Genomic DNA, 24,987 nt, shown 5'->3' with positions numbered 1-24,987 from the left:
AGCTCCTCCCTCACTCCTCCCTCTCGTCTAAAATTGTCACATCCCCAACCAGGATGGCTGCATCCGTAACGGTGAACCCGACGACTCCTAGCAGATCTCCACAAACCAGCGGGTGACGTCACACGCTCTGTCCATTAATATTATACAATCTATTGTTGTGCGCTGTTTGAGATGTCCCGTCATCGGCTTTCTATGGGGGCGAAATGCTTTCTGGACCACAGGGGATTTTCGTTTTGCAGTATTGCAGTTATGGGATAAAATCGCCAGCAGGTCTGACTCTGCCACGAACGTATCCAGGTCTATTAATACAGCCGTGACATAGAAACAAGCGAGTGGAACGGACAGGCAGACGAAGAGAGGCTTAAGGGCATCGGCTCTGCAGCCTTAAACAAACAGAGAAAAGGACAGGCACAGTGGAGACAAACAGCAGCAGATGGACTGAGGCTATCTGAACTCAGAAGGCACTTGACTTTTGGAAACTGCTCTCTCAAAGTGCTCCTTATGGCTAGGGTTGTTTCCTCAATACATACAGCAACATCCAATGGATGGAGGAAGGGTTGTTTGAGCGTGTTAGCAACACAAATTCACAACTTTTTCAGATGAACAAAACTTCTCAAATACCATGTCACATTTTTGTTTTTCAAAGAGGTTTACAAACTGTACCTTAAAGGTGCCGTAGGTAGGACTGTGAAGATCCAGGACTTAGCCAAAAAATGTGAACATCGACAACTTCTCAGTCCCTCCCCCCTTTTCGCTAAAGCTCAAAATGGTCTCCTAAGCCCCTCCCCCCACAAGGGAGAATGAATGCGTGTGCATGAGCAGTGATTGACACGCAGTTAGACACCCCCCCCGGCCTTGATCGGTGCATCTGAACAGGGAGCGGTGGATTTTTGTAGTTTGAGGAGCCAGATTTTTTTTTTTTTTAAATTGACCTGCTTCACGTAGTTCTACTGGAACATAGGGTCAGTTTCAGCAAATATGACAGAAAGTTAGTTTTATAAGTCTTACCTACTGCACCTTTAATCTTGAAAATGTGACAAACGTACAACTAAATGTTTTCAAGAAATTAGAAATGAAAGTGTAGACTTTATCAGCCTTGTACAAATAATACAACCAAAATGTTGTCTGTTTAATTAACCAGACCTGGATTGGCCTCAAAAGTGTTTTGTGTCCCGGTCTGCTGCGATGCTGTTAATCTGAACCAAAGCTTGATTTTTGTACCATATCCTGCCTCGAACTGACAGTTAATGCAGGCTCCGGCCCAGTTTTACAGTTCTGAGATGTGCGATGGTTTCCTGAGGGTGGGACGTGTGGTTTGGTGAAGGGGGTCTACAGCTCTTCGCTCTCGTACAGCGGGGCAGTGTGCTGGGCAGGGCTCTCCACGCTCAGAACGGGCACGTGGCTCAGCGAGGACAGCAGCTTCAGCGTCTTGGAGCCGGGGGGCGCCGTCTTCATGGCCGGGGCGGTGCGAGCTGCCAGCAGCAGAGAAGAGAGCAGTGAGGATTTCAAATGTACTGTACCTTTTACAGACCAATGACAACATGTACTCACTTTGGATCGTTAGGTTGTCTGACAAACACCACACCAGTTTTAAAACATGAATTATTACCAACACCATTATTATTTTAAAAAGGTATAGTTCGTAGTTTCCGTCTCCCCCATGTAGCCTGGAAATCCAGTCCCAAATCCGAAAGATTAAGGGTCTGGTAATGTGTAATCAAAATGGCCCAAGTCGAGGGGCGGCACCAAGCATGCATTTGAAAATCTCACTGCAGGCAATTGGATAACACTACGACCAATCAGGCTAACGCTTAGCTACCAGCAGAGCTAACTGGTAGATTAAACTCTTAGCTACCAGCAGAGCTAACTGGTAGATTAAACTCTTAGCTACTAGCGGAGCTAACTGGTAGATTAAACTCTTAGCTACCAGCGGAGCTAACTGGTAGATTAAACTCTTGCCATATTTGGTCGGCAAAACAGCAAAAACGTCCTCCTTGCAAAGGAACGATTCTGTTCCTCTTTTAGATAAAAGGCCAAGTCTAACTTGTTCATTGTAGCGGCCAAAGCCGTTTCAAACAACTAGTGTTCATCTGTAGCCATCTTGCAATGTTCACTAATGACTTTGACGTCGCAGCGCTGTAGTCATCTGTTTAGCTCGCCTCTGGCCCGCCTATATCACATACACCGATGTGATTGGTGCAGCTCGGCTACAAGGGCATAGTTAATGAGCATCATTACTGAATGCCAGAGTGACTCGCTGAGCAAATTCAAATTGTGCTCTCACAAGAACTCTGGATTTTCAGGGTATCCCCCATGAGGAATATTGTTGTATATTAACAAAAATAATATACAACTGGTTTACTGTTATTACATGTACATGAAATAGTTTTATCTACTGGAGTGGCGCTGTGAGCTCAGTAACCTCTCACCACACCAACTTTAGGTTTTATCTTTTTACAGACCCGCAGATTCCTTGCTTATTTATATTAATGATAGGAATAACACCACTGGTGTCACCAACGGCAGCAACAGATTTTACTGCTGGGCGACTGGCTATACATTCCTTTCATGCCAGGTGTCTGAAAATAACTCTTGCGCCCTGCGCGTCATAGCACAGGACAGCACGCCATGGCTCAGTGCCAGATATGGAACCGACACACACTGGTAGAGACAATGGCTCCACGCAGGGCCCTCCATGTTTCACCTTCCATTGTCAAACTCACAAAATGATTCACTCACGATTTTACATTTGTGTCATGCATCTGGGACCTGGTGTGTGTGTGTGTGTGTGTGTGTGTGTGTGTGTGTGTGTGTGTGTGTGTGTGTGTGTGTGTGTACACATGTCCTCTGGGCTGAGTCATTGGCCGTAGTTATACAGGGTTTCTGCAGCTTTCACCGAGTCAAATTTAAGACTTTTTTTTTTTAAGACTAGTATGAATGAAATTCAAGACCTACCGGTATATTACGATATAAAAAAATTATATTTTAAAGCTATAGTGCGTAGTTTCTGTCGCCCCCATGACAAATTCTAAGTAATGACAACAACACTGTCAGCGCGTCCATATGATACAAGCCTTCTGTGATCTAGGTGCTAGTAGCCATCTTCTGTAGATGTCAGATTTTAAACAATTCCCCAATTTCCTAATTGGCATTATAGGACTGGTGTCTAGTCACCGTGTCGAGGAGCCAGAGCACTTCCACTCTTCTGTCTGTGGTACAATCCAAAAGAGACTCGCGCCAATAACACAAAGCTGATTGGCTGCAATATAAATTGCATGATGGTCTCATTTGTTGTCGTAATTTAGCGAAATATATTTGGACCTGCGAAATAAAGAACACAAGGACACCATGGAATAAAAAACATTCTAAAGCGCTGTGGGAGCATTGGACGTAGGAAAATTAAGACCTGTTTAAAATGTGTTAAACCTAGAAACAATACTTCAGCAAATTTAAGACTTTTTGAGGCCTGAAATTTTGATTTTAAAATGTTTGACTTTTTAAGGCCCCGCGGAAACCCTGTTATACTGTATGTGTGGTTCTCGCTTCAAATCAGTTGTAGTATTAATTGCAATCAATCACTACCTTTTACATTTCATCAAGACTCAAACATGTACAAATACTAAATAATATGACAGAAATATTACACAGAACCCACTCTGCCCCTCTCTCTCAGGGCTGACACACAGCTGGAGTTTGAACCTTCAAAGTTGAAACCCCTAATTGTAAGTCGCTTTGGATAAAAGCGTCAGCTAAATGACATGTAATGTAATGTAATGTATAACAATGCCAACTACTAGTGACTCCAACAGTCACCTTTTCTTCAAATACTCACCAAAATCAAACAGATCAATAGGATCTATTTGAAGTATTCATAATGCTGATTAACTGGGATATGTACTTATGGAGACACATGTTGTGGTTATGATCAGAAATATCCAGCTTTTTGTTCCGATACCAACATACAAAGCTGTATTAGTCTGAATAAATTATCCACAATGTTTTCAGAGCCAGTATATGTCACCTGTACCCACACGACCACACGATACAGTGCCAATGGTTTCACTTTGAATTGCATGGTTGCTTACCCTGTTGATGCTTGAGGAAAGTTCTCTATTTTAACTGTTACACTAACTAGTACTAAGTGACTAAATCTGCAGTGGGTAAAAAGAAGAAAAATAAAGAATTTGAAGAAGAGTGAGACCTCCTCCTGCAGCTCTCCCTCTAGCTCTAGCTAGCTACAGAAAAATGAACTTGAATAAGCCCTAGCCGCGAGCTACAGTTAGCTAAAATACCGGCTCGTCTGCAGCTTGTTTTGTTCCTCTCACACCGTCTCCGATGTTTCCTTGTTCAGGTAGCAGCACTAGGCCATCCGAGCAAGGAGACACCAGAGGCAGTTTGAGAGGAAACGTAAACACGGCAAACGAGACGTATTCGTGCTAGGCTAGTCTCGCATTGCCAGACCCATCTCCACAGAGCTGCGGAAGAGGGTCTGGCTAGTCCACGGAGCATTCCAGGATGGGAGAAAAATGCTCTCTGGTTTATTGGCATTTCTTTAAACCAATCACAACCGGACTCAACAACGGTGCTTCTGCAAAATAGCCTCGGGAAGGAACTTGTTTTGGTGGAACGTGTACATTCAAAAGTTGTTTTTGTTGTGCAACAGAAAGATTGGATAGATAGTCTAGCTAGCTGTCTGGATTTACCCTGCAGAGATCTGAGGAGCAGTTAACCATAGTCCGTAATGTCAACACAAAGAAAGTGGAAGGCACCTGAACAATCCCGGAAGTGGAATGTCGTGGATATAGACTAATGCTAGGCTAAAGGATGCACAGTGCTGCGCTGTATATAGATGGATGACAATAAAGTCTTTCATCTAATAGTTTAGCCTTGAATTAGCTGCAGCCACGAGCCTTTGGCTAGTGTTAGCAGAACTTTCACTGAAGGGAAAACCGAGCCAAGGAGGTGGTCAAGCCTACTTGAATTACAAAATGCTAAAAAGATTTATATCAAATTGTTTTGCCCATGGACGCCAAAAATAAAGTCCACAGCTTTGAGTTAAAAACTTGATATGAACGTCTTGCACACACTGTAAAGCACCCTGTTAATCCTCTGTCTCGCATTGTTATGAGGTTCTGTTCAATGGCATTGAGTCCTGACTCAGAGAAAGTGGTCAGGTTCTAGTAAGGTATACAGTCCAGCTCATGTGTAAAAGAGGGTCAGGTGGTTTTCTGCACGGCCTTTGTCAGCCCTCTCACTCAGCTCCCTCTCCATAAAGCAGATGGTGTGTTATGTGATCGAGCAGAAACCCAATAGCTGTGTTGTATATTCCTGCAGTGAGCTCTCTCTCTCTCTCTCTCTCCGATCAGTGGTTGAACTCCATACTTATCGCTCGGACTCAGTGATTATGCAGTATTCTTTAGGAAAGCCTTCATCAAGTTTCTGCTCGATCACATAACACAGCATTTGTTTGACGTGTTTCCAGGACGCAGAGCTGGATTCACTGTAGCGTAATAGCGCACAACATTCTCCATCTGCTGTTTGATTTTACAGCCTGGGCTACTATGGTAACCACTGGGCTATCTCATACAAGAGATAGCGGAGACGGGCGCCTTTAGAGCAAATTTGCATAGAAAGATGAACACAGAGTGGACTTACTGCCGACATCCAGCCTGGCGTTGCATGTGGACATGCCCGCTTCGTTGATGGCAGAGAGAGTGTACCAACCAGCATCAGACTTCATCAGCCTCTCTATCAACAAGCACTGCCGGCCTGAACCGTCCTCATACAGACTGTGGAGAAACAAAGCCAGAGATTCAGAGGTTTATTTCATCACTAAAAAGTTATCAACACACAGTGGCCAAAGTGTCTTGAGGCAGGCTGAGCGTTCAACAGAATAAATGCACTTGCACAATTTAAAAGATAATGGCCCACATAAACTGAGAAATGAATGAGTGCATAACAAAACAAGTTAATTTTGCTGATTGTGCATATTGTTCAGAGGCAGGCTCAACAGTGTATAGGTTCAGTTGTAACCTGCCATCAGGAACCAGACCTACACAGTGAAATAAACCTCTCCAATCTCAAACATGTTTGAGACAACAAACGGTAAAGCTCAGTGTGCACATCACTTTTCTAAACCACATCACCCTTTCATAGAGATATTTCATATTATCACTAGTTCTTCTGTTCGGGTGGGTTTGAAAACAGAAATACTGTTTTTATTGTGGTAAAAGTTACGGTTAACAAATGGTAACCTTCAAGTCTCGAGGCACTATTGGCCCATGAGTACACCTACAACAAGAGTTTTTTGGACACTCGGGCAGCAGAAACTTGTTGTGAACACAACACTAACATAGTATCACCGTTTTAACTTGAAATGGTGAGATAGTTGCTTATATACAGATCCAGTAGATACGGAGCAACATTATCATTCATTTGAAGTTGTATTGGAGTCCATATTTGATGAGTGCAAGTACAATCTTAACTCTCTTATGACTCTGTTTTTGTCTCCTAAACTGCTCCATTATGTTGCACCTGCTAGTTGATAACTGTCATTTGGTGCTGGGCAGGTAATGTAGTGAGCAGGGTTTAAGAGCTGCTTTCCCCCCACTGAAAACAGCTGCATGATCTGGCAGAAAAAAAAGACGCTGCCGATAGCGGCGGAAAGGAATCAAATGGTAAAGTAGCTGTGTGCGGCGAGTGACCCCTTTCATACAGAGAGACAAATCTTAAAAAGGTTGCAGTTACAGTTTGCTTCTGGGGCGAGAGGGATTGGCTACAAGTAAACAGGACTATGGGTCAACAACAGCATTGAGACAGAAAACTAAATGTGCTTTGTAAGATACTTGTTGACATGTTTATGAAAGAGTGTCCCTTTGGTATGATCTTTTGAGTTTACAGTACAGTAGTGGAGTGCAGTTAAGGAGGAGTTTGGGTGTAATAAAGTACTTTAGTTGACCCACCTCATTCGGTTTGGGTCAATGCGCAGCATGTCTTTATCTTTCTTCCAGAAGAGCTGCGGAGGAGGGGAAGCGTCCACTTTGCACTCTAACCGAACAGTATCACCCTCTAGAGCTCTGGAGTTCAGCATCTTCTGGACAAAGGTGGGAGGACGCAGAGCCTCCTGGGCTGCAGAGAGGACGTTGCACAGCACAGGTGATTACATTATCTTTCACCTTAAGAAGAACTTCACACAGTAGGACTGGTATTGATTAATAAATCAATTCGTGATCATTATTAAGCTGCAATATGATGACATTCTACTAAAAAAGAAGACCGCATTTAGCCTAAAAACAGGATGTGCTGTAATGACCTAAAAAAGTTTTACCTAAAACTTCGAGCCTCATGGTGAATTTGCTCTCCCCTGCTCGGTTCCTGGCCACGCACTCATAAACGCCGGCGTGGTGCACTGTGACGATCTCTATGATGAATGAGTGCATCCCTTTCTCACACACCAGCATCTTATGGTAGTCGTCGGGACGGATGGCTTTCCCGTCCAGGTACCAGCAGACGTCTGGGGTGGGGAGGCCTCCGACCTGGATTGAGAAAAGCCAAGTTGCAAGTTTATTCCTTCGGTTTACTTTAACATGGCCGCACCATTATTGCATCCATTTTTTTTATTAGTTATGTGAGGGAGCCCCTAACGTTGTAGTAATAGAGGCTTAAGTGTATTAATAAGCTTGAAAACGTGAAGCTCTTGGTGTTAATCAGTGATGGGAATTACAAGAAAAAAATACTGTCTCCCCCTTCTCGTGCACGCATGCACTAAATGGAAAAGTCACAGCATGCATACACAATAACACACCTGCAATTATCGCTTATTGCCAAAAGTGCCGCCAACGAGAACAAAATAGAGATCTTCAAGATTGTAACTTTATTGTGTGTGTGTGTTTCACCTTGAAGTCAATCCTACAGAAGCGTCCCTCCTCTACAGTGAGGTCCGAAGGGATCTGCAGGAAGCGAGGAGCGTAACATTTCTCCTGGATGGCTGAGCCCTCATTTCCCCTCTCATCTGTCCCTGAGTGGCGTCTCCCCCTGCAGGGAGAGGGAGATTATTTATTCATAACCTCACTTTACCGCACTTTCAATGACTGGATTTACAGCACACACACACAGGCAACCGTATTACTGTAACACTGATCCCTGTCCTGTATGTCCTCTGACAGCATGGCTGCTGAAATAGGGACTTGAGCCATTTCTATCTCTCCTGACAGACAGTTGGAGTTATAAGAACCTAGGAATATTTATAGCACAACACAATGTGGAGATTATGTAAACACATTGCAAAGTGTCATGCATGACAGCACAGAGCAACTTGCGGCTCAGTTACCACACTCACATGGACAGAAACACAAAGAGTCAAATATTCATGCACTGGAAAAATCTGAAAAGCAAAATGAAAATACATTTTATTCCACCTATTTTCTTTTTAAATTCCTTTTGTTTTACAACTGCATGAAGAGAGTAGCAGACTCCCATGCTGGACGGAAATCTCAAGGGGAAAACCCTTGAGATTCAAGGTTGACTAGAATCCTCAGTTCATAATTATGAGCAATATTGATACTACAATTATTATTTACCATAGTCCACCTGTGTGTCTTCCTTGGGGTGAATGCAGCTGTAACAGAAAACAGACAAATGTATTTTGAAAATGAACTGTTTTAGTTGGACAAAATGCCAGGAGGGTAACTTTGTGTGTGTGTGTGCGTGTTTTCTGACACAACAGTCCTGTTGTCACTAGTGAAAGGGGCTCGTTCTCAGAAAGCAGGCAAGAAATAGCCGCTGACAGAGTGACCGAGAGAATAGATGGTGCAAAGCTCTGCGAGCGAACACACACACACACACACACACACACACACACACACACACACACGATTATACTGCCAGGCGTTTTAAAACTTTGGGCTCGGGAGACCATCAGGAGGCCCCAAGAGGGAAACTGGCTCCCTGTGCAGCCATTCAAACCTAAATTACTGTAATAATGTGCGGTCTTAATAGCTAAATGAAAGCTAATGCGGTTTGGACCAGCGCCAACATAAATGTCTGTACACAGCACAGTCGGCACTGCAACACTCATCAGTATAGAAATGTTAGAAACGTTGATTGCCCACTCACTAAAAATAAAAGTTTGTTGTCGTACCTGGTCGAGTTGTGAGTCGGAGAGACTGTCTTGGTAGTTGACGTTGTCTGGACCCAGCAGCCTACGAGCCATGCGCTCCTCATAGGAGAGTTTCTGTTAAAAAATGAAGCGCTATTCCTTTAAATTGTAATTTTTTCACCGCACAAAGAAAGCATGTTGCAATTTTTTTTGTTTAAATAATAATGTATTATTTTATGTTCAAACAGGCACACACTGTGTAAAGCTAGGTTTATGGTGGCAACAAAAGTGATGGTGGACATGAACGTGAACTCCAGTTATCCTCTCCAGCGAAAGAGATTGTTGATAAAAAGGGTTGCACGCCGTCAGTTGTGTGGAAATCAAGCGATGAGGAGCAGATTAAGCCGGTCTGCAAAATATGTCGGCGGTTGGTGCCAACCAGGACGGGAAACGCAACAGATCTTTTCCATCACCTGAAACACGTACCATTTAATCCGTTTACATTTAATTTGATGCTTTCAAGTAGTTTTAGGTTGTTTACAAAATCAAAAGAAATGCAGACAAAACTGACTACTCACTTAGTTTTCATTTGTTGATTTTGCAGCCACAAAAAAGGAAAGTGTATGTTTTCTCTTTCTTCCTCTGTATGAGAAAGAACAGGTTTGTACCCCTCCTGGCGTTTCGGAGAATACTGCAACGAACAATGTGTTGAGCATAAACGTCTCCGTGCATGCTCGTGTGACGCGCCAGTATAACCGAGGCTTTAGTGTGAATGGGCTGGAGTGTGCATGTAGGTGGTGGTGGGGGGGGAACACAGTTTGCAAGGACACACACACACACACACACACACACACACACACACACACACACACACACACACACACACACACACACACACACACACACACACACACACACACACACACACACACACACACACACACACACACACACACACACACACACACACACACACACACACACACACACACACACACACACACACACACACACACACACCTGGCTGTTTCTCCTCCTGGCCTCCTTTGAGCGTAGCTTATTTTCCAGATCCTGGATGAGGGCGTCTTTGGATCCCTGGATGTCGTCATCTGTGGAGCGAGAGGAAGAAGGCCGAGGAGCTATAGACTTCTTCAGAATGGGTTTGGGAAGGCTGGGGATAGAGAGACATTTAAGGAGGGATGAACAGAAGGTAAATAGAGCAAAAGAGAAGTGCTACGACCTATATACAGGTTGCTGTGCTTCATTCATATTTATATATATATATATATATATATATATATATATATATATATATATATATATATATATACATACCAAATTGATGTATACTTTGACTCACATGCTTGGCGCTCCCTTGTAGCTGGCGGGCAAGGAGACCACAGCAGGTGGTACTCGGTTCTGACCGTTGGGAGTGTTGGGCTGTGGGACAGAGGAGGAGGAGGGAGGGGGAGAGAGAGGGAAGCAAGGGAGGGAAGGTGACACTGGGAGAGGCTGCTTAGGGAGGTAGGAAGGAGAGGAGGAGGCCCTCATAGGGAGAAGAGGGCTAGAGGGGGCAAGTGGGGAGCTGGACGGGGAGATGGAGGGGCGGGGAAGGTTGGAGTTGGGAGACAGCTTGGAAGAGGAAAAAGGGGAGAAGGCGGACTGGGAGGGCAGTACGGAGCAGAGGAAGGCAGCAGGCGCTGACATGGTGTCCTGATTAGCTGGCAGGGTGGCGCTACCAAGGCCGGTGGCACTGGGGATGCTGGGGGTGAGGGTGATGGTGGAACGCATGGTGGTGCGGGGAAGAGAGGATGGGGAGGCTGGGAAAGGGGAGGAGGAGGTGGGGGCAGAGGGACTTAGCAAGGCGGCAGTGGAGGAAAGAGGAGGTGCAGCAGAGGAGGCCGGGGTGGAAATAGGAGAGCTGAGACTTGATGAGGAGGGAGAGGACTTGCTCGTGCCGTTGGCCTGGGTCTGGATCTGGATCTGGATCTGGCTCTGGCTCTGGCTCTGGCTCTGGCTCTGAGTCCGGCTCTGGGTCTGGATCTGAGTCTGGGCGACAGACTGGGTTTGGTTCTGACTGAGGCTTAGGGACTGAAACTGGGACTGGGCCTGTGACAAGGACTTGGACACTGACTGAGTTTGAGAAAGAGACTGACTTTGTGTAGACGTCATTTTAGCTTGACTCTGTTTTTCCGTAACATTTTGACTATTTTGGGAAATGTTGAGGTTCTGTTGGGAGTTATTTTGGTTCTCCTCGGCCTCTTTCAGAACGCTTTCATAGCTGGGTGCCTGAAAGGACGGCTGGGATTGGATAAAATGCCTCGGTCGCTCATAGTTAAAGGCACTGGGAGGGAAGACGCTGGGGGTGAAGGTAGGCAGGTCTGACAGGTTCATGTTGTTGCCTCCTGACTGGGAGGACTGGAAGGGAGAAGACACACATTTACAAAAAAAAAAAATTGAATAAAAAAGGTACTGGTTTAACGTTTTTTAAGCTCATTAACATGCTTCTTGAATACCAACGGTTTTTAATTTTTAAAATGTTAAAGAATATTTAAGGTGGAGTTAACACATTCAGTGTTAGGAAGTTGTCTGATCTTCTCAACTAATGTATGTCATATTTCCTGCTTGTTCAAAATGTAGGAAAGACTCTAATAGTTAATAGTAAAAATCTAATAGTTATACTCCCTAAACTCCTAAGTACAGGCAGGAGAAGATAAAAGAGACCAATGCTGTATATTGCAGACCTCCTTTGGCTGCATACTAGGGTTGCACGATATTGACAAAATGTGATATTGCAACATAGATTATGAATATTACAATATTGATATTAATTTCGATATTTTTTAAACATATGTAAAATTACAAAGGTTACGGGAAAACGCATCGTAACAATATTCATAGACTCATAACAATATAGTGTACAGTGAAACTTGCATACGGCTCCACCGGTCGGTCGTGAATGAAAAATATTCAATCAATCCGACTCCAACCTCTGCCTTTTGTAAAGTAGTGGGATAGCTACCTGTGAGAAATAGGTACGGGATGGGATTTGGTACCGTTTGTCTAGTTCATTCAGAATCTTCTTGAAGCCTTTTTTATCCATTGTGTGGATGGGCATCCTATCTTTGGCCAAATAATACGTTACAGCAATGGTGATTTCGGTACGTCTCTTCGAGTTCTTGTTGTACTTTGTGCTAGCAGAAATGCTGGCTAGCAAAGCTTGTTTGGCTAGCTCTGGCGTATTAACTGCAACAGGGTTTTTTTTGGGATAGTTTCATGCACTCATGATTCGATCCGTTTTGTTGTCTCTATCCATTTCTTCATTTACACTGTCACTCTGTCGAAATATGCAAACACATCACGTGGTACGCTCCATAGGGTTTGTCACGTAGTGGACCCGCGCGCTGATGTGCACTAACATGTGCAAATGGCGCGGTAGCTGACCAATGAAATGATGATCATTATAGGGTTTCAGGCAGGCTCTAAATCAAACACAACTAAGCCACACAGCCAACGGACGGGACGCAGCGCTCCACAAAATAAACTAAATATTGCATACTTACTGTGACACTTTTGGTATAATATTGCACAACGTGATATCGCGATAACGATATTAAGTCGCTATATCATGCACCCCTACTGCATACAGTATGCGTTTATTTACTTATTTATGTATCTTGTTTTCTCTCTAAAGCCGGTGTAAATTTGAATTTGCCGTTCCCATTTAACCTTTAAAAACTTGACATATTAAGTCACACAAGACAGATGTTAAGCATGATGGCAGCTATGAACAACTGTAGCAAAAAGAGAGTGCATAGAGCACAAAACTTTGTGTAAGAAATGTTCTTACAGTGAAGCTGATCTTGCTTGGGGTGAACAGCTTGGGTGTTTGGGATTTCTCCTTGACTTGGGTTGGTGGTGGTGGTGCGGGTGGAGGGAGAGGACTGGGCGTATGGGCTCGGACCGTGAACTCTGGTGACCTTTGGTCCTGTGAGCTCAGGGCACTTTCCTCCCCGCTGCGACCAAAGAGTTCTTCAGAGAAGTGGTTGGCCAGCTGAGGCTCTGGAAAACTGACAGACAAAAACAGTCATGTACACGAATATATTTATATATTCACGTAGAGCCCAATAGTTTCTATGATAACAGAATCATGGACCAAATCGTGAAATTGAGAATTTAATAAAGCTATAAGACGGATTCCATAAGGCTCTACATTAAGTCAGTGCTAAAAAATACATTTAAATTTTTTTCGGCAGTTGTTTAGGCCTGGTGGGGGGCAACTTAGGCCCGGTGGGCAACCAGGCTTGCAATACACTCTGCACTACATGTTCTGGGATGAGAAGCGAGCAGAGTCAGGGGGTAAGATTAGGGTTGCAAAGGTCTTATGGCATGTTTTGGTGAAATTGTAACCATGCTGGGAAGGCCATCGGCTCTGGTGAAGAGATCAATAAGGTCTATGGTGTCATCACTGCTGTGGGTTGCCACTGGCAAGTACTCCACCAAGCAAGGGCTTAGGGAAGGAGATGTCGTTCCAACATATTAACATGAAGGACTGAAAGGAAGATTTTTGTCCATGGATTATTTTATCCAATATTTTGGAGTCCTTTTTTATGGAGGGGGAGTCATGGGGATTTTTTATTGTTGTTGTTCAATAAATGTTCAATAAAATGTTAAAGTTTTACAATGTATAGACTACAAAAGTAATCCTTACCAATCATTACTTATGACCCGAGTGTGTGATGGTGTCTGTAGCTGCAGAGACCCTGCACTCTACCTGTATTTTCTCTTTCCTTGTAATTTTTGTGAGTGCGGGACGTTTTGGGGCATTAGCAAAGAGTCTTTGGGCCTCATGTGGGTGTGTAACCCTCAGCCATTACTAGCATGCAGGGTGTGCAGCCTATTCTAATTCCCTAACGCCACTTTGCCCCTCAGCGTTTAGATTTTTATTTTATTTTATTTCTATTGGAAGGGTTTTACAATTACTGTAGGTCTGCTTATGATATGGTAAAATGTGTGTAGCTGGCAACGTTTCGGTCTTGTACGTGAAGTAGTCTAGTAGTAAATTTATCTTTGAAAGTTGGGCAGTGTGCGGGAGTTTCTTTGCAATTTTTCAATTTTAAACTCTTGTATTTAGGTTTTTATGAACAACACCAAACTGAGACCAAAAATACTGAAGTAAAACAGTGTAACGGTTGGGCAAAACAGTTGTCTTTTCAAAACAAAGTGCATAAATCTAATTGGGTAAAAGTTCATTGGTTGCATTGAGGACAACTAGAACAAGTTGCATGGGTCTAGGGTTGCACGATATTGACAAAATGTGATACTGCGATATTGATTATGAATATTGCGATATCGATATTAATTTCGATATTTTTAAACATATGTAAAATTACAAAAGTTACAGGAAAACGCATCAAAATAGATTCATAACAAATTAAACAAGTGTTCTTACAACCCAAGGTTTATTTCAACTGACAATCATATTGGACTGGTCCAACATGAATAAATAAATAAATAAATAAATAAATAAATAAGGGCCATGTCTACAGAACAGGACACAACTTTTCTTTTGCTTCTCTGATTTGTTAAGTTTTGTTGTCTCTATCCATTTCTTCCCTTACACTGTCACTCTCTTAAAATATGCACACGTGGTACGCTCCATAGGGTTTGTCACGTTGTAGGACCCGTGCGCTGACGTGCAAGTGGCACGGTAACTTGCCAATGAAACATGATCATTACAGCGTTTCAAGCAGGTTCTAAATCAAACAACTAAGCCACACAGCCAACGGACGGGACGCAACACCCCTACATGGGTCTTCTGATAAATAGATACAAATTACATGGATTCAGTGTGATCATCACTTTGTTTGTTTTTCTCTGAACTACTAGTTCCTGTTTAGTTGTTTTGAAAATGGTTGACACGGGCATCACACTTACCCAACGCTGACTCGGAACCAGCTGATGTTATAATGTTAGTCATCTCACCATGACGTTATTTCAGCTGACAACTTTGTGACACAGCCTATACGTAACTATCAATGGCTGAGATTTCCACCATCCCGATCAAAAGGTCAAATGGTCAGCAACATTACCAAGTATCTTTAACTACAGAATATAGGCTATGCTCCAGAACGGCTGCCATCATACTACTGGGACTGCCTAATGAGAGTAACAGATAGCAATGGTTCTGCTCCCATTTCAGCCCTGTCAGTAGGTTTCTTCCTGTAACACCAAGCCTGGCTGGTCCTCTACTTTTATTCTAGGAAGGAATGCGGTCCCCATGACTACCACGTAGTCTCGGCTACGCTGGAGCATGATGACAATAGCAGTCTTTCTCATCGCTCTCTCTCACACATTCATTTACTTACACACACTTGCTAAATGTTTTTCTGTGCTTCTCCTGGTCCTCTGAGGGAACAAGACAGTTTTGGCCAGCCAGCATCAGCTGACCTACCTAGATTCTTATACATTTTTTAACCTATCTGTACCTAAATCCTGACAATGAATGGTTTCTAAATGGTAGAAGATGTAGCTATGTAGTTGTAAATGGCCTAAATTGATGGATACAAGATAGACCAACCAAGCAGTCCAGATAATAAGAATTTAGATTCAATATCATGCAAGTAATGAGCAAAATGTGGAGTTTTTGAAATATTCCACAAACTAAAAGACAGATATAGAAATCTATAGTTTGACTATATATAGTATCGGTACTCAATATCTTTAAGATATTGACTGAAATAACCAGACTGATCTCATTAAGTGGCGTACGTATGACACGCAATTCGTATGCCATTTTGGCGTGTTACGAGCTATCCACATGTATGTATACATGTGGATAGCTCAAAATGCGTACAGATAACACGCCGTTTGTCTTTAGGAAAGTGGCGTGTATATTTACGCAAAGTCATGATGCCATGTTGGAAATAACCCAGTGCCAAGTAGTATTGAAACTTTTCCAGTCAAAAGGATCCCTGCATTCAATCCTTTTTGTACCAAGATCTTGAGGAATGGTATGGTTTTGCTCACAACCAATTACCGCAAGTGTTCTTCGATTAAACATAAAGTGTGACTGGCCCACTACCACAGTAGCTACAACCCATACAGTCTGTGCTATGGTGAAGTCGAGCAAAGTGTTCTTAACGTTGTTGGCAGTTCAGCATGCCGAGATGCTGTCGATCACATGACGGGTATCGAATAAAGTACTCTATGGTATTGTATCACTTTAAGGGTACTGGTATCGTAACTTTTTAAATGATACCCAGCCATACCAACTTATACTTTTTGAGAGGGAGAGTTTATGTTGGCCAATAATCATTTTTTAACATAAACACATAACATAAACATGATTTTTGATTAGAATGTCTTCAATCTGGTTATTAAAGAAATGTGACCAAGATCAGACTATGTTTTTTACAGATAAAAACTAAACTTGTTATGTGCTCTCTGGGGGACACGCTATGTACTAACAACTGTTTCTACATTACCTGCACCATATTTGGGGTATTTCTGGACTGAAATTTTTTTTTTTTTTTCTTATTAGCACTCATATATGCTACATATACATATGTATACATGTGGTACATATTGGTCGGACTCTAAAGCAGACATTTTGACATAGCAGAAAGAGCACAGGTGTTAATGGCATTAACAATGTTCCATTTTAGTGTCCCAGTAACCCATCATAGTCAGCCAGCACGCAGAATACCAGGGTCATGAATGTGTCACACCTGAGTGTGTGTATGTGTGATGGTGATTTAGTACTGCGATGGTACAGTATGTGTATTTGTGCGATTAAGTGGGCAAAGCTATATTGGTCTTGGAATTCGGACATCGGCTGGCAGGTGCAGACGCTCTACTGGTGGTGACCCAACCCTTTTTAAAACACACACACACACACACACACACACACACACACACACACACACAATTAAATGTCACTGTTTCCTCAATGATGATTTTGTTGTGGCGGCCCACCATGGCAGAATTTCTGCCAGCACGGTATCAGAAATAGGGCTGTACAAAAAATGTAGTCGCGGTTGCCTTTTAAATTATCCTGCCGACATAATGCACCCCCACATTGCAATTTAACAAGTAGAACTATTCAGAGGTTATTGGGCCCATCCAGTTTAACTCCACATACTGTTGTGTTGATGTAGTTTATTGTCAAAACGTTTGCTTTCTTCCGAGTTAACTATTAAACGAACAGCTCCACCTAAAAACATCACCGCGGTGGGTCCGTTCTAAGTGTAGACCTGTTGTAGATGTTAAGTGCCTTATAGTTCCTCAAAAAATACAGTTCAATCACAACTGAAAACATGCCTCATTGTTTGCAAATAGAGGTGAATAAATATATTAGTTTGTGTTGCTGCGAAGTCGGTTCTGTTCCATACGTAAAACATTTGCCGGTGGGGCACGGGGGGGCGGGTGTTGTTTGGTCAGACCTGGCCCCACTGCTATAAAAAAATCCTGAAGGAAACACTGAATGTTATACTGTATATCTGTGTTAAATTGGGAACTTGCCATCCCTAAACAGCAGAGAGACAGATTGTAGCGATGATGTTATGCAACAAATAAAGCCCAGTCGGAACGTGTCCACGATCATCGTCAAACTGGTGATAAGGTGTTAGCATGTGATGAGTAATTACAGTAACTAGCCAAAACAGAGTAACTGGTTCGTCTGGTTTGTTGTTTATCTGCTGGATAGAGATATATTGAGTGAGATACAGTACATTATTCATATTGGTGATGAGAGACAAAATACATAATTTTCACTGAAAGAGAGATTGCGAATGAGCACCATTTTCTTCATGAATACATTCATTTGTCTACCTTGATGATCACACACAAAACTGGATTCATTCTAATGAAAGTTAGACAAATTAGGCAAAACAATTCACCACTTTGTTACACCTTTTCAGAATAGTACTGATCAAGGTAAATCAACTGCAGTAAGTTACCTTCAACTCAGCCTAACTTACTGCTATAAACTGATCCATCAAGTTGAATAATTTGGAATGTTTTACCATGCCATTTTACCATATTTTGGTGACAGCCAGTTTGAATTACTAAGACGTGTCAAACATATCATGCAAAAAATGTCTCAAAGAAAAAATCCACAATTTGTTTTGCCATTGAAAGTCACCTTTACCAGACCATAACAACACTACGCCTAATAACTACACCTCGTCATTATTTAGGCCTATCTGAGATCAGTCCAAACCAACAGACGTGCCTCACGCTACAGACAATCCAAATAAATAAAATAAATACAAGAAAAAAAAACAGATAGACTTCAAGTTGGCCAGAGAACCTCAACATGACCTTAAAGCCGGGCTGCAGCCAACAGTTTATGAACAACTGTTGTCGTGTGAAGCACTGAGTGAGAGGGGTTTCTGAAGGACACAGACGCCATGTCTGCACTTCACTTTCCAGATGAGATCATAGCCCTGGACACTGATACAGAGTAGACACATTACACTCAGCCAAACATATTTCACACCACCAAATACACTGACTGGAATTGAATATGAACCAAAGTATTTAGTCAACATTAAAGACACACTTACTGAACTGAATCCTAGCTCAAAAGACAAACAATATTACTTATTTTTCATCTTTTTTTCCATCTGCTGTGATATTACTAAATGTTGGTGTTTTTTTAATCTTATTCAATAGGATAATTCACACAGGTGTTGAATTTATTTGTGGTGCAATACCAAAAAACAGCGCTGTGTTCGAAAGCTATAGTGTCTCATAATATGACTGCACGTGAATGCACCATTCCAGCAGACTTGTTAATCCGTCACTTCAGACTAGACCAGTCCTCACACAGTGTTTTAGCATTTCCTAACACAAACAAAAATAATTTTGTTAATGAAAGATGTGTTAAACAATATAAGCTCTTTTGTATGACCGCTGGTAAAGGGTTAAGTGCTTAGGACACAGCCAACTGGACAACCAAGGCCTGTCTGGCATGCACAAACACAACTCAACAGCACAAAAAAAAAAAGTCCCACATGTATCGGTGCTTCCCTAAGTGGATCCCTGAAGCAGCTCCTCCTAGCCTGTTTGAAACGAAAGAGCACCAAGCCAAATGACACAAAGCCCCAAAATAGACTAAAGTCCACTTTCCAAGCGCTCTAAACATAGTTTGACCTTTCCCACGAGAGCATAGCATATTGCGTTTCCAGGATATAAAAAAGGAAGGAAAATTAGCTTGTTTAAAGATTAACCTCAATGTAGAAAAACATTAACTTTTTTTTAAGAGGTTGAACGTGTTGGTGCATCTCACTCCAAATAGCGAAAGTTCCCGGCAGTCGTTAACGTTACCTGAGCAAAAACAAAGAGGACATTTTCTTACCTCGTTAAGCGTTTTTTGTGACACTGTCCTTAAAGTTCAGTACTGGCTAAAGGAAATTGGACTTTCCCTGGGTGAGGGGGAATCCAAACTCCGAATTGAAGCGGGAGGCTGGACTGCAACAGGTGACACCGCGCGCTCACGAGGGGTATTCGTGGAGACGGGGTCGCGCGGGTCTAGCTGATTGGTTTAATTTTCCAAACGCTCAGCAACGTCATCACAAGTGCTATGAACCGCGTCTATTCAACCCGATTCAACTGCGGTAGTTCGGGTTCAGAGCTCGTCTCTGACTGGTCACCTTTAAAAAATAAATAAATAAAAAAATAAATACACGTTTTTTTTGTTTGTTTTTTAAAGTTATTCACATTAATTAGTGTTTCCTCTTCCTTAGATTTAAAGTTCTTCTCAAAAGCTGCATTTATTTTTCTCATAAATAGGCCTAATTAATAGGCAATACTCGGTTTCATAAGTTGTCTCATAAAAGAAAAAAAAGAGAAAGAAAGATGAACTTGAAATATTGCTTGTTTTACAATTTTAGAATAATACAACATTGACCTCGTCTGGTAATAAACAGGAACTGCAACAGTCTTATTTCTTTGTTCCTGAACAGTACACTTAAAGAAAATACCCACTTCTTTCTAACCACAAAAATGAGTGAGTGAGTGAGTGAGTGAGTGAGTGAGTGAGTGAGTGAGTGAGTGAGTGAGTGAGTGAGTGAGTGAGTGTATAGATAGATAGATAGATAGATAGAGAGAGAGAGAGATGGACAGACAGACATATAGATAGATAGATAGATAGATAGATAGATAGATAGATAGATAGATAGATAAATGCACTTATAAGCCTCTTCCATAAACTAACATATTATATTGTGTTTTATTTAATATAATAAAGTCAATACAATTAATCATAATTTTAACATTTAACATGTTTTTTTACAGTAGTAAATGATAACTTGCAGTAAGGACAACACGGCAAGTTGTACAAGACGTTTCAACTACTCCATCAACTGTGTTGCAAGCAAGTAACTAAAAATAATAAGGTCAAAGGTCAGAGGTCGATCCTGCATGTGAGAAATGAGTGCAAGCTAAAATAATGATTGTGACTGTCTTGTTTTTTTTTCTTCCCATTTTACAATATAACGATTTTATAGCAAGAAGGAGCCATCATAAACAATGAATTGCGCCATGTGTGTGTGTGTGTGTGTGTGTGTGTGTGTGTGTGTGTGTGTGTATCTACTCACTCTGCAACAGGGATGTCATCTTCCAGAGGGCTGTCAGGCCACTCAGGAGGGGGGAGGGTCATGGAGTCCGGCAGCTCAGACGGAAAGTCCTCGCTGCTGTTTCTGAAGGAGGAAGCCTCCTGTCGGAACGCCGCCTCCCTTTCCTGACGGAGAGAAAGTGCTTCCTGCTCCCGAACGGCCTCGATCTCCAGCTGCTCCTCCAGGTCTGCATGGAGGGGGCGCAAAGCAAGCAGTGGTGGAATGGAACTGAGTGCATTTACTCGAGTACTACTAACTTTACTTTGAGTCTTTTCTTCTCATGCCACTTTCTGCTTCTACTCCGCTACATTTCAGAGAGAAATATTGTACTTTTTACTCCACTACATTCATCTGACTGCTTAAGTTACTTTACAAATTCACAAAACACGTGTAGTTTTTAAAATATGTTTTAAAGGGATACGCCACCGTTTGTTGAAATAGGGCTTATCACGGTCTCCCCTAGCTGTAGATAGGTGGGCCAACGCATTTTTTGTGCATGCATCATTTTAGTCCGGTGCAACACCAGCAGCGCCGCCGCTAGTTTGCTTAGCGTAGTGAATGGAATCCTATGTTGCCGGTTAGCATGTTGTGAGCAAAAATGAGCCAACAAAAGACAAAAAAACAACCTAATTACTTGCACTGAGACAACAAATGCATTGGCCCACCTATCTACAGCCAGAGGAGACAGTGATAAGCCCTATTTCAACAAACGGTGGCGTATTCCTTTAAGATAAATTAAACTACCCAAGAATATATAACGGCCTACAAGTCCAGCTGAAATGATTAGATGATTAAACACTTAGTTGACAGAACTGTTTTGATCGTTTCCAGTTTCTAAAATGTGAGGATACTTACGAACTTCTACTTAAGTAATATTTTCAATGCAGGACTTTTACTTGTAACAGAGTATTTTTACAATGCGGTATTAGTATTTTTACTTAAAGGAACACGCCGACTTATTGGGACTTTGTCTTATTCACCGTATCCCCCAGAGTTAGATAAGTCCATACATACCCTTCTCATCTCTGTGCGTGTTGTAACTCTGTCTGACGGCCCCACCGCTAGCCGAAGCACTACTACTTCTGCTACGTGGGCGGAGGGATTTGCTGAGGAGCCCCGTGGTGAGGAGCAGAGAGTAACAACGGTGCTTTTCAGGTGTTGCGCTAATCACTCCGCCCAAGTAGCAGAAGTAGCAGTGCTTCGCCTTTCTGAGAATATAGTTCCCAGTATGTATACGGTTAGAAGATGGCTGTGTCTCATGTGACCTTGTTATTTGTCCACGCTGTGACTATACAAATCACAACATGTAAATAGGAAAATGTTGGCGTTATTTTGTCACTTATTTGGAGCAGAAGGCTAGTTGGAGCCGGTCACCTCCAGGATCTGTGCTAAGCTAGGCTAGTGGTGAGACAGACAGAGTTACGACGCACGGAGATGAGAAGGTTATGTATGGACTTATCTAACTCTGGGGGATACGGTGAATAAGATAAAGTCCCAATAAGTCAGCGTGTTCCTTTAAGTAAAGGATCAGAATACTTCTTCCACCTCTGAAAGCAAGACATGAATGACTCTAAAAGCAAGACTGGTCATTGTTATTGTTTAATACAGGTCAACAGATGAACTAGTAAAAAAATAAAGTACGGTGCCATATAAATGGACTGTCTAACCATTGTAAACTTCCAGGATTGCTGAGCAGGAGACCGTTCCGAAGGAGTTGAGGGCCACACATTTAAACAGACCAGAATCTTCTGGAAAGGCTTCTGTGATGACCAGTGTACACAGCTCCTCTGCAGAGGGGAACACCAGAACTTAAAGGCAGTTTCTCATGGAATAAAAACAGTCATTTCTAAACAGGACCAATTAATTAACTGATGTACCGTGGTTGTATGAATGTTTGCTCCCAGATACATAAAGGCTTTGGATAGTTTGTGGCCCAAGAGAGGAGACAAATCAAAATACAAATGATCTCTTAAAATCAACGAGGGACCACTCAATATACATATCAATGATTATTTTGTCCCTTGTTACATAATGCGGAGGCAGTTGCAGGGTACCGAAGGGCCCGAAGGGCTGCAGCCTCTGCCGTGAAAGAGGCAAAGCAGCGGGTGTGGGAGACGTTTGGAGAAGACATGGAGAAGGACTTTCGGTCGGCACCAAAGTGCTTCTGGAAAACTGTTCGCCACCTCAGGAGGGGGAAGCGGGGAACCATCCAAGCTGTGTACAGTAAGGATGGGACACTGTTGACCTCAACTGAGGAGGTAATAGGGCGGTGGAAGGAGCACTTTGAGGAACTCCTGAATCCGACTAATACGCCCTCTATGTTAGAGGCAGAGCTGGAGGATAACGGGGGATTGTCGTCGATTTCCCAGGCGGAAGTCACTGATGTAGTCAAACAACTCCACAGTGGCAAAGCCCCGGGGATTGATGAGATCCGTCCAGAAATGCTCAAGGACTGAGTGTGGAGGGGCTGTCCTGGTTGACACGACTCTTCAACATTGCGTGGAAGTCTGGGACAGTGCCAAAGGAGTGGCAGACTGGGGTGGTGGTTCCCCTTTTTAAAAAGGGGGACCAGAGGGTGTGTGCCAATTACAGGGGTATCACACTTCTCAGCCTCCCTGGTAAAGTCTACTCCAAGGTGCTGGAAAAGAGGGTTCGGCCGATAGTCGAACCTCGGGTTGAGGAGGAACAATGCGGATTCCGTCCTGGTCGTGGAACAACGGACCAGCTCTTCACTCTCGCAAGGATCCTGGAGGGAGCCTGGGAGTATGCCCAACCGGTCTACATGTGTTTTGTGGATTTGGAGAAGGCGTATGACCGGGTTCCCCGAGAGATACTGTGGGAGGTGCTGCGGGAGTATGGGGTGAGGGGGTCTCTACTCAGGGCCATCCAATCTCTGTACGACCAAAGTGAGAGCTGTGTCCGGGTTCTCGGCAGTAAGTCGGACTCGTTTCAGGCGAGGGTTGGCCTCCGCCAGGGCTGCGCTTTGTCACCAATCCTGTTTGTAGTATTTATGTACAGGATATCGAGGCGTAGTCGGGGTGGGGAGGGGTTGCAGTTCGGTGGGCTGGGGATCTCATCGCTGCTCTTTGCAGATGATGTGGTCCTGATGGCATCATCGGCCTGTGACCTTCAGCACTCACTGGATCGGTTCGCAGCCGAGTGTGAAGCGGTTGGGATGAGGATCAGCACCTCTAAATCGGAGGCCATGGTTCTCAGCAGGAAACCGATGGAATGCCTTCTCCAGGTAGGGAATGAGTCCTTACCCCAAGTGAAGGAGTTCAAGTACCTTGGGGTTTTGTTCACGAGTGAGGGGACAATGGAGCGGGAGATTGGTTGGAGAATCGGCGCAGCGGGTGCGGTATTACATTCAATCTATCGCACCGCCAGGACGAAAAGAGAGCTGAGCCAGAAGGCAAAGCTCTCGATCTACCGGTCAGTTTTCATTCCTACCCTCACCCATGGTCATGAAGGCTGGGTCATGACCGAAAGAACGAGATCCAGGGTACAAGCGGCCAAAATGGGTTTCCTCAGGAGGGTGGCTGGCGTCTCCCTTAGAGATAGGGTGAGAAGCTCAGTCATCTGTGAGGAGCTCGGAGTAGAGCCGCTGCTCCTTCGCGTCGAAAGGAGCCAGTTGAGGTGGTTCGGGCATCTGGTAAGGATGCCCCCTGGGCGCCTCCCTAGGGAGGTGTTCCAGGCACGTCCAGCTGGGAGGAGGCCTCGGGGAAGACCCAGGACTAGGTGGAGGGATTATATCTCCAACCTGGCCTGGGAACACCTCGGGATCCCCCAGTCGGAGCTGGTTAATGTTGCTCAGGAAAGGGAAGTTTGGGGTCCCCTGCTGGAGCTTCTCCCCCCGCGACCCGACACCGGATAAGCGGACGAAGATGGATGGATGGATGGATACATAATTCACGTCATTTACAAATTTTTTTTTCTTCACCAATATTTTTATTGAACTGAACTTCAACACAATCAAAGCACATACATACAAAATGTGTCTGACACTCAGAGACACCAAGAACAAAAAAAATAAATAATTAATAATAAAATTAATAAAAGTAATATCAACTAAACGCTTCTCATCACATCCCGCTAGATTTCACACAGCTTCTCAATCATCCATTGGTACGTCATTTCTACCATATTCAAGAAAGAATAAGAAAGGATTCCAGATTTCCTCGAACCTTCTATATTTACCTTTAACCAGGGCTGGCCCCAGACTTTTGGGGGCCCTTAGCAAGATTGGGTTTGGGGACTCTCCACATATTG

The 24,987-nt window shown here is 43.3% G+C and overlaps 1 protein-coding gene across 2 annotated transcripts in view; it reads right to left on the bottom strand.

The window, feature by feature from the left end:
- Positions 1-952: 952 nt before the first annotated feature.
- Positions 953-24,987, bottom strand: part of myot (myotilin) — a 49,878-nt gene continuing 25,843 nt past the window's right edge. For both annotated transcript variants that reach the window (XM_028589944.1, XM_028589943.1), the window contains 12 exons: positions 22,386-22,505; positions 20,701-20,905; positions 12,948-13,167; positions 10,458-11,515; positions 10,118-10,268; positions 9,140-9,232; positions 8,580-8,617; positions 7,896-8,034; positions 7,328-7,535; positions 6,963-7,128; positions 5,656-5,789; positions 953-1,472 (listed from right to left, as the gene is read on the bottom strand). In XM_028589944.1, coding sequence (XP_028445745.1) covers positions 1,330-1,472; positions 5,656-5,789; positions 6,963-7,128; positions 7,328-7,535; positions 7,896-8,034; positions 8,580-8,617; positions 9,140-9,232; positions 10,118-10,268; positions 10,458-11,515; positions 12,948-13,167; positions 20,701-20,905; positions 22,386-22,505 — 2,675 coding nt within the window. In that variant the 3' untranslated portion in view covers positions 953-1,329. The remainder of the gene's footprint in view (positions 1,473-5,655; positions 5,790-6,962; positions 7,129-7,327; positions 7,536-7,895; positions 8,035-8,579; positions 8,618-9,139; positions 9,233-10,117; positions 10,269-10,457; positions 11,516-12,947; positions 13,168-20,700; positions 20,906-22,385; positions 22,506-24,987) is intronic.

Source organism: Perca flavescens, chromosome 10, assembly GCF_004354835.1.
Source record: "Perca flavescens isolate YP-PL-M2 chromosome 10, PFLA_1.0, whole genome shotgun sequence".
In the NCBI taxonomy this organism is placed as follows: domain Eukaryota; kingdom Metazoa; phylum Chordata; class Actinopteri; order Perciformes; family Percidae; genus Perca; species Perca flavescens.
This window is presented reverse-complemented; position numbering and strand designations above follow the sequence as displayed.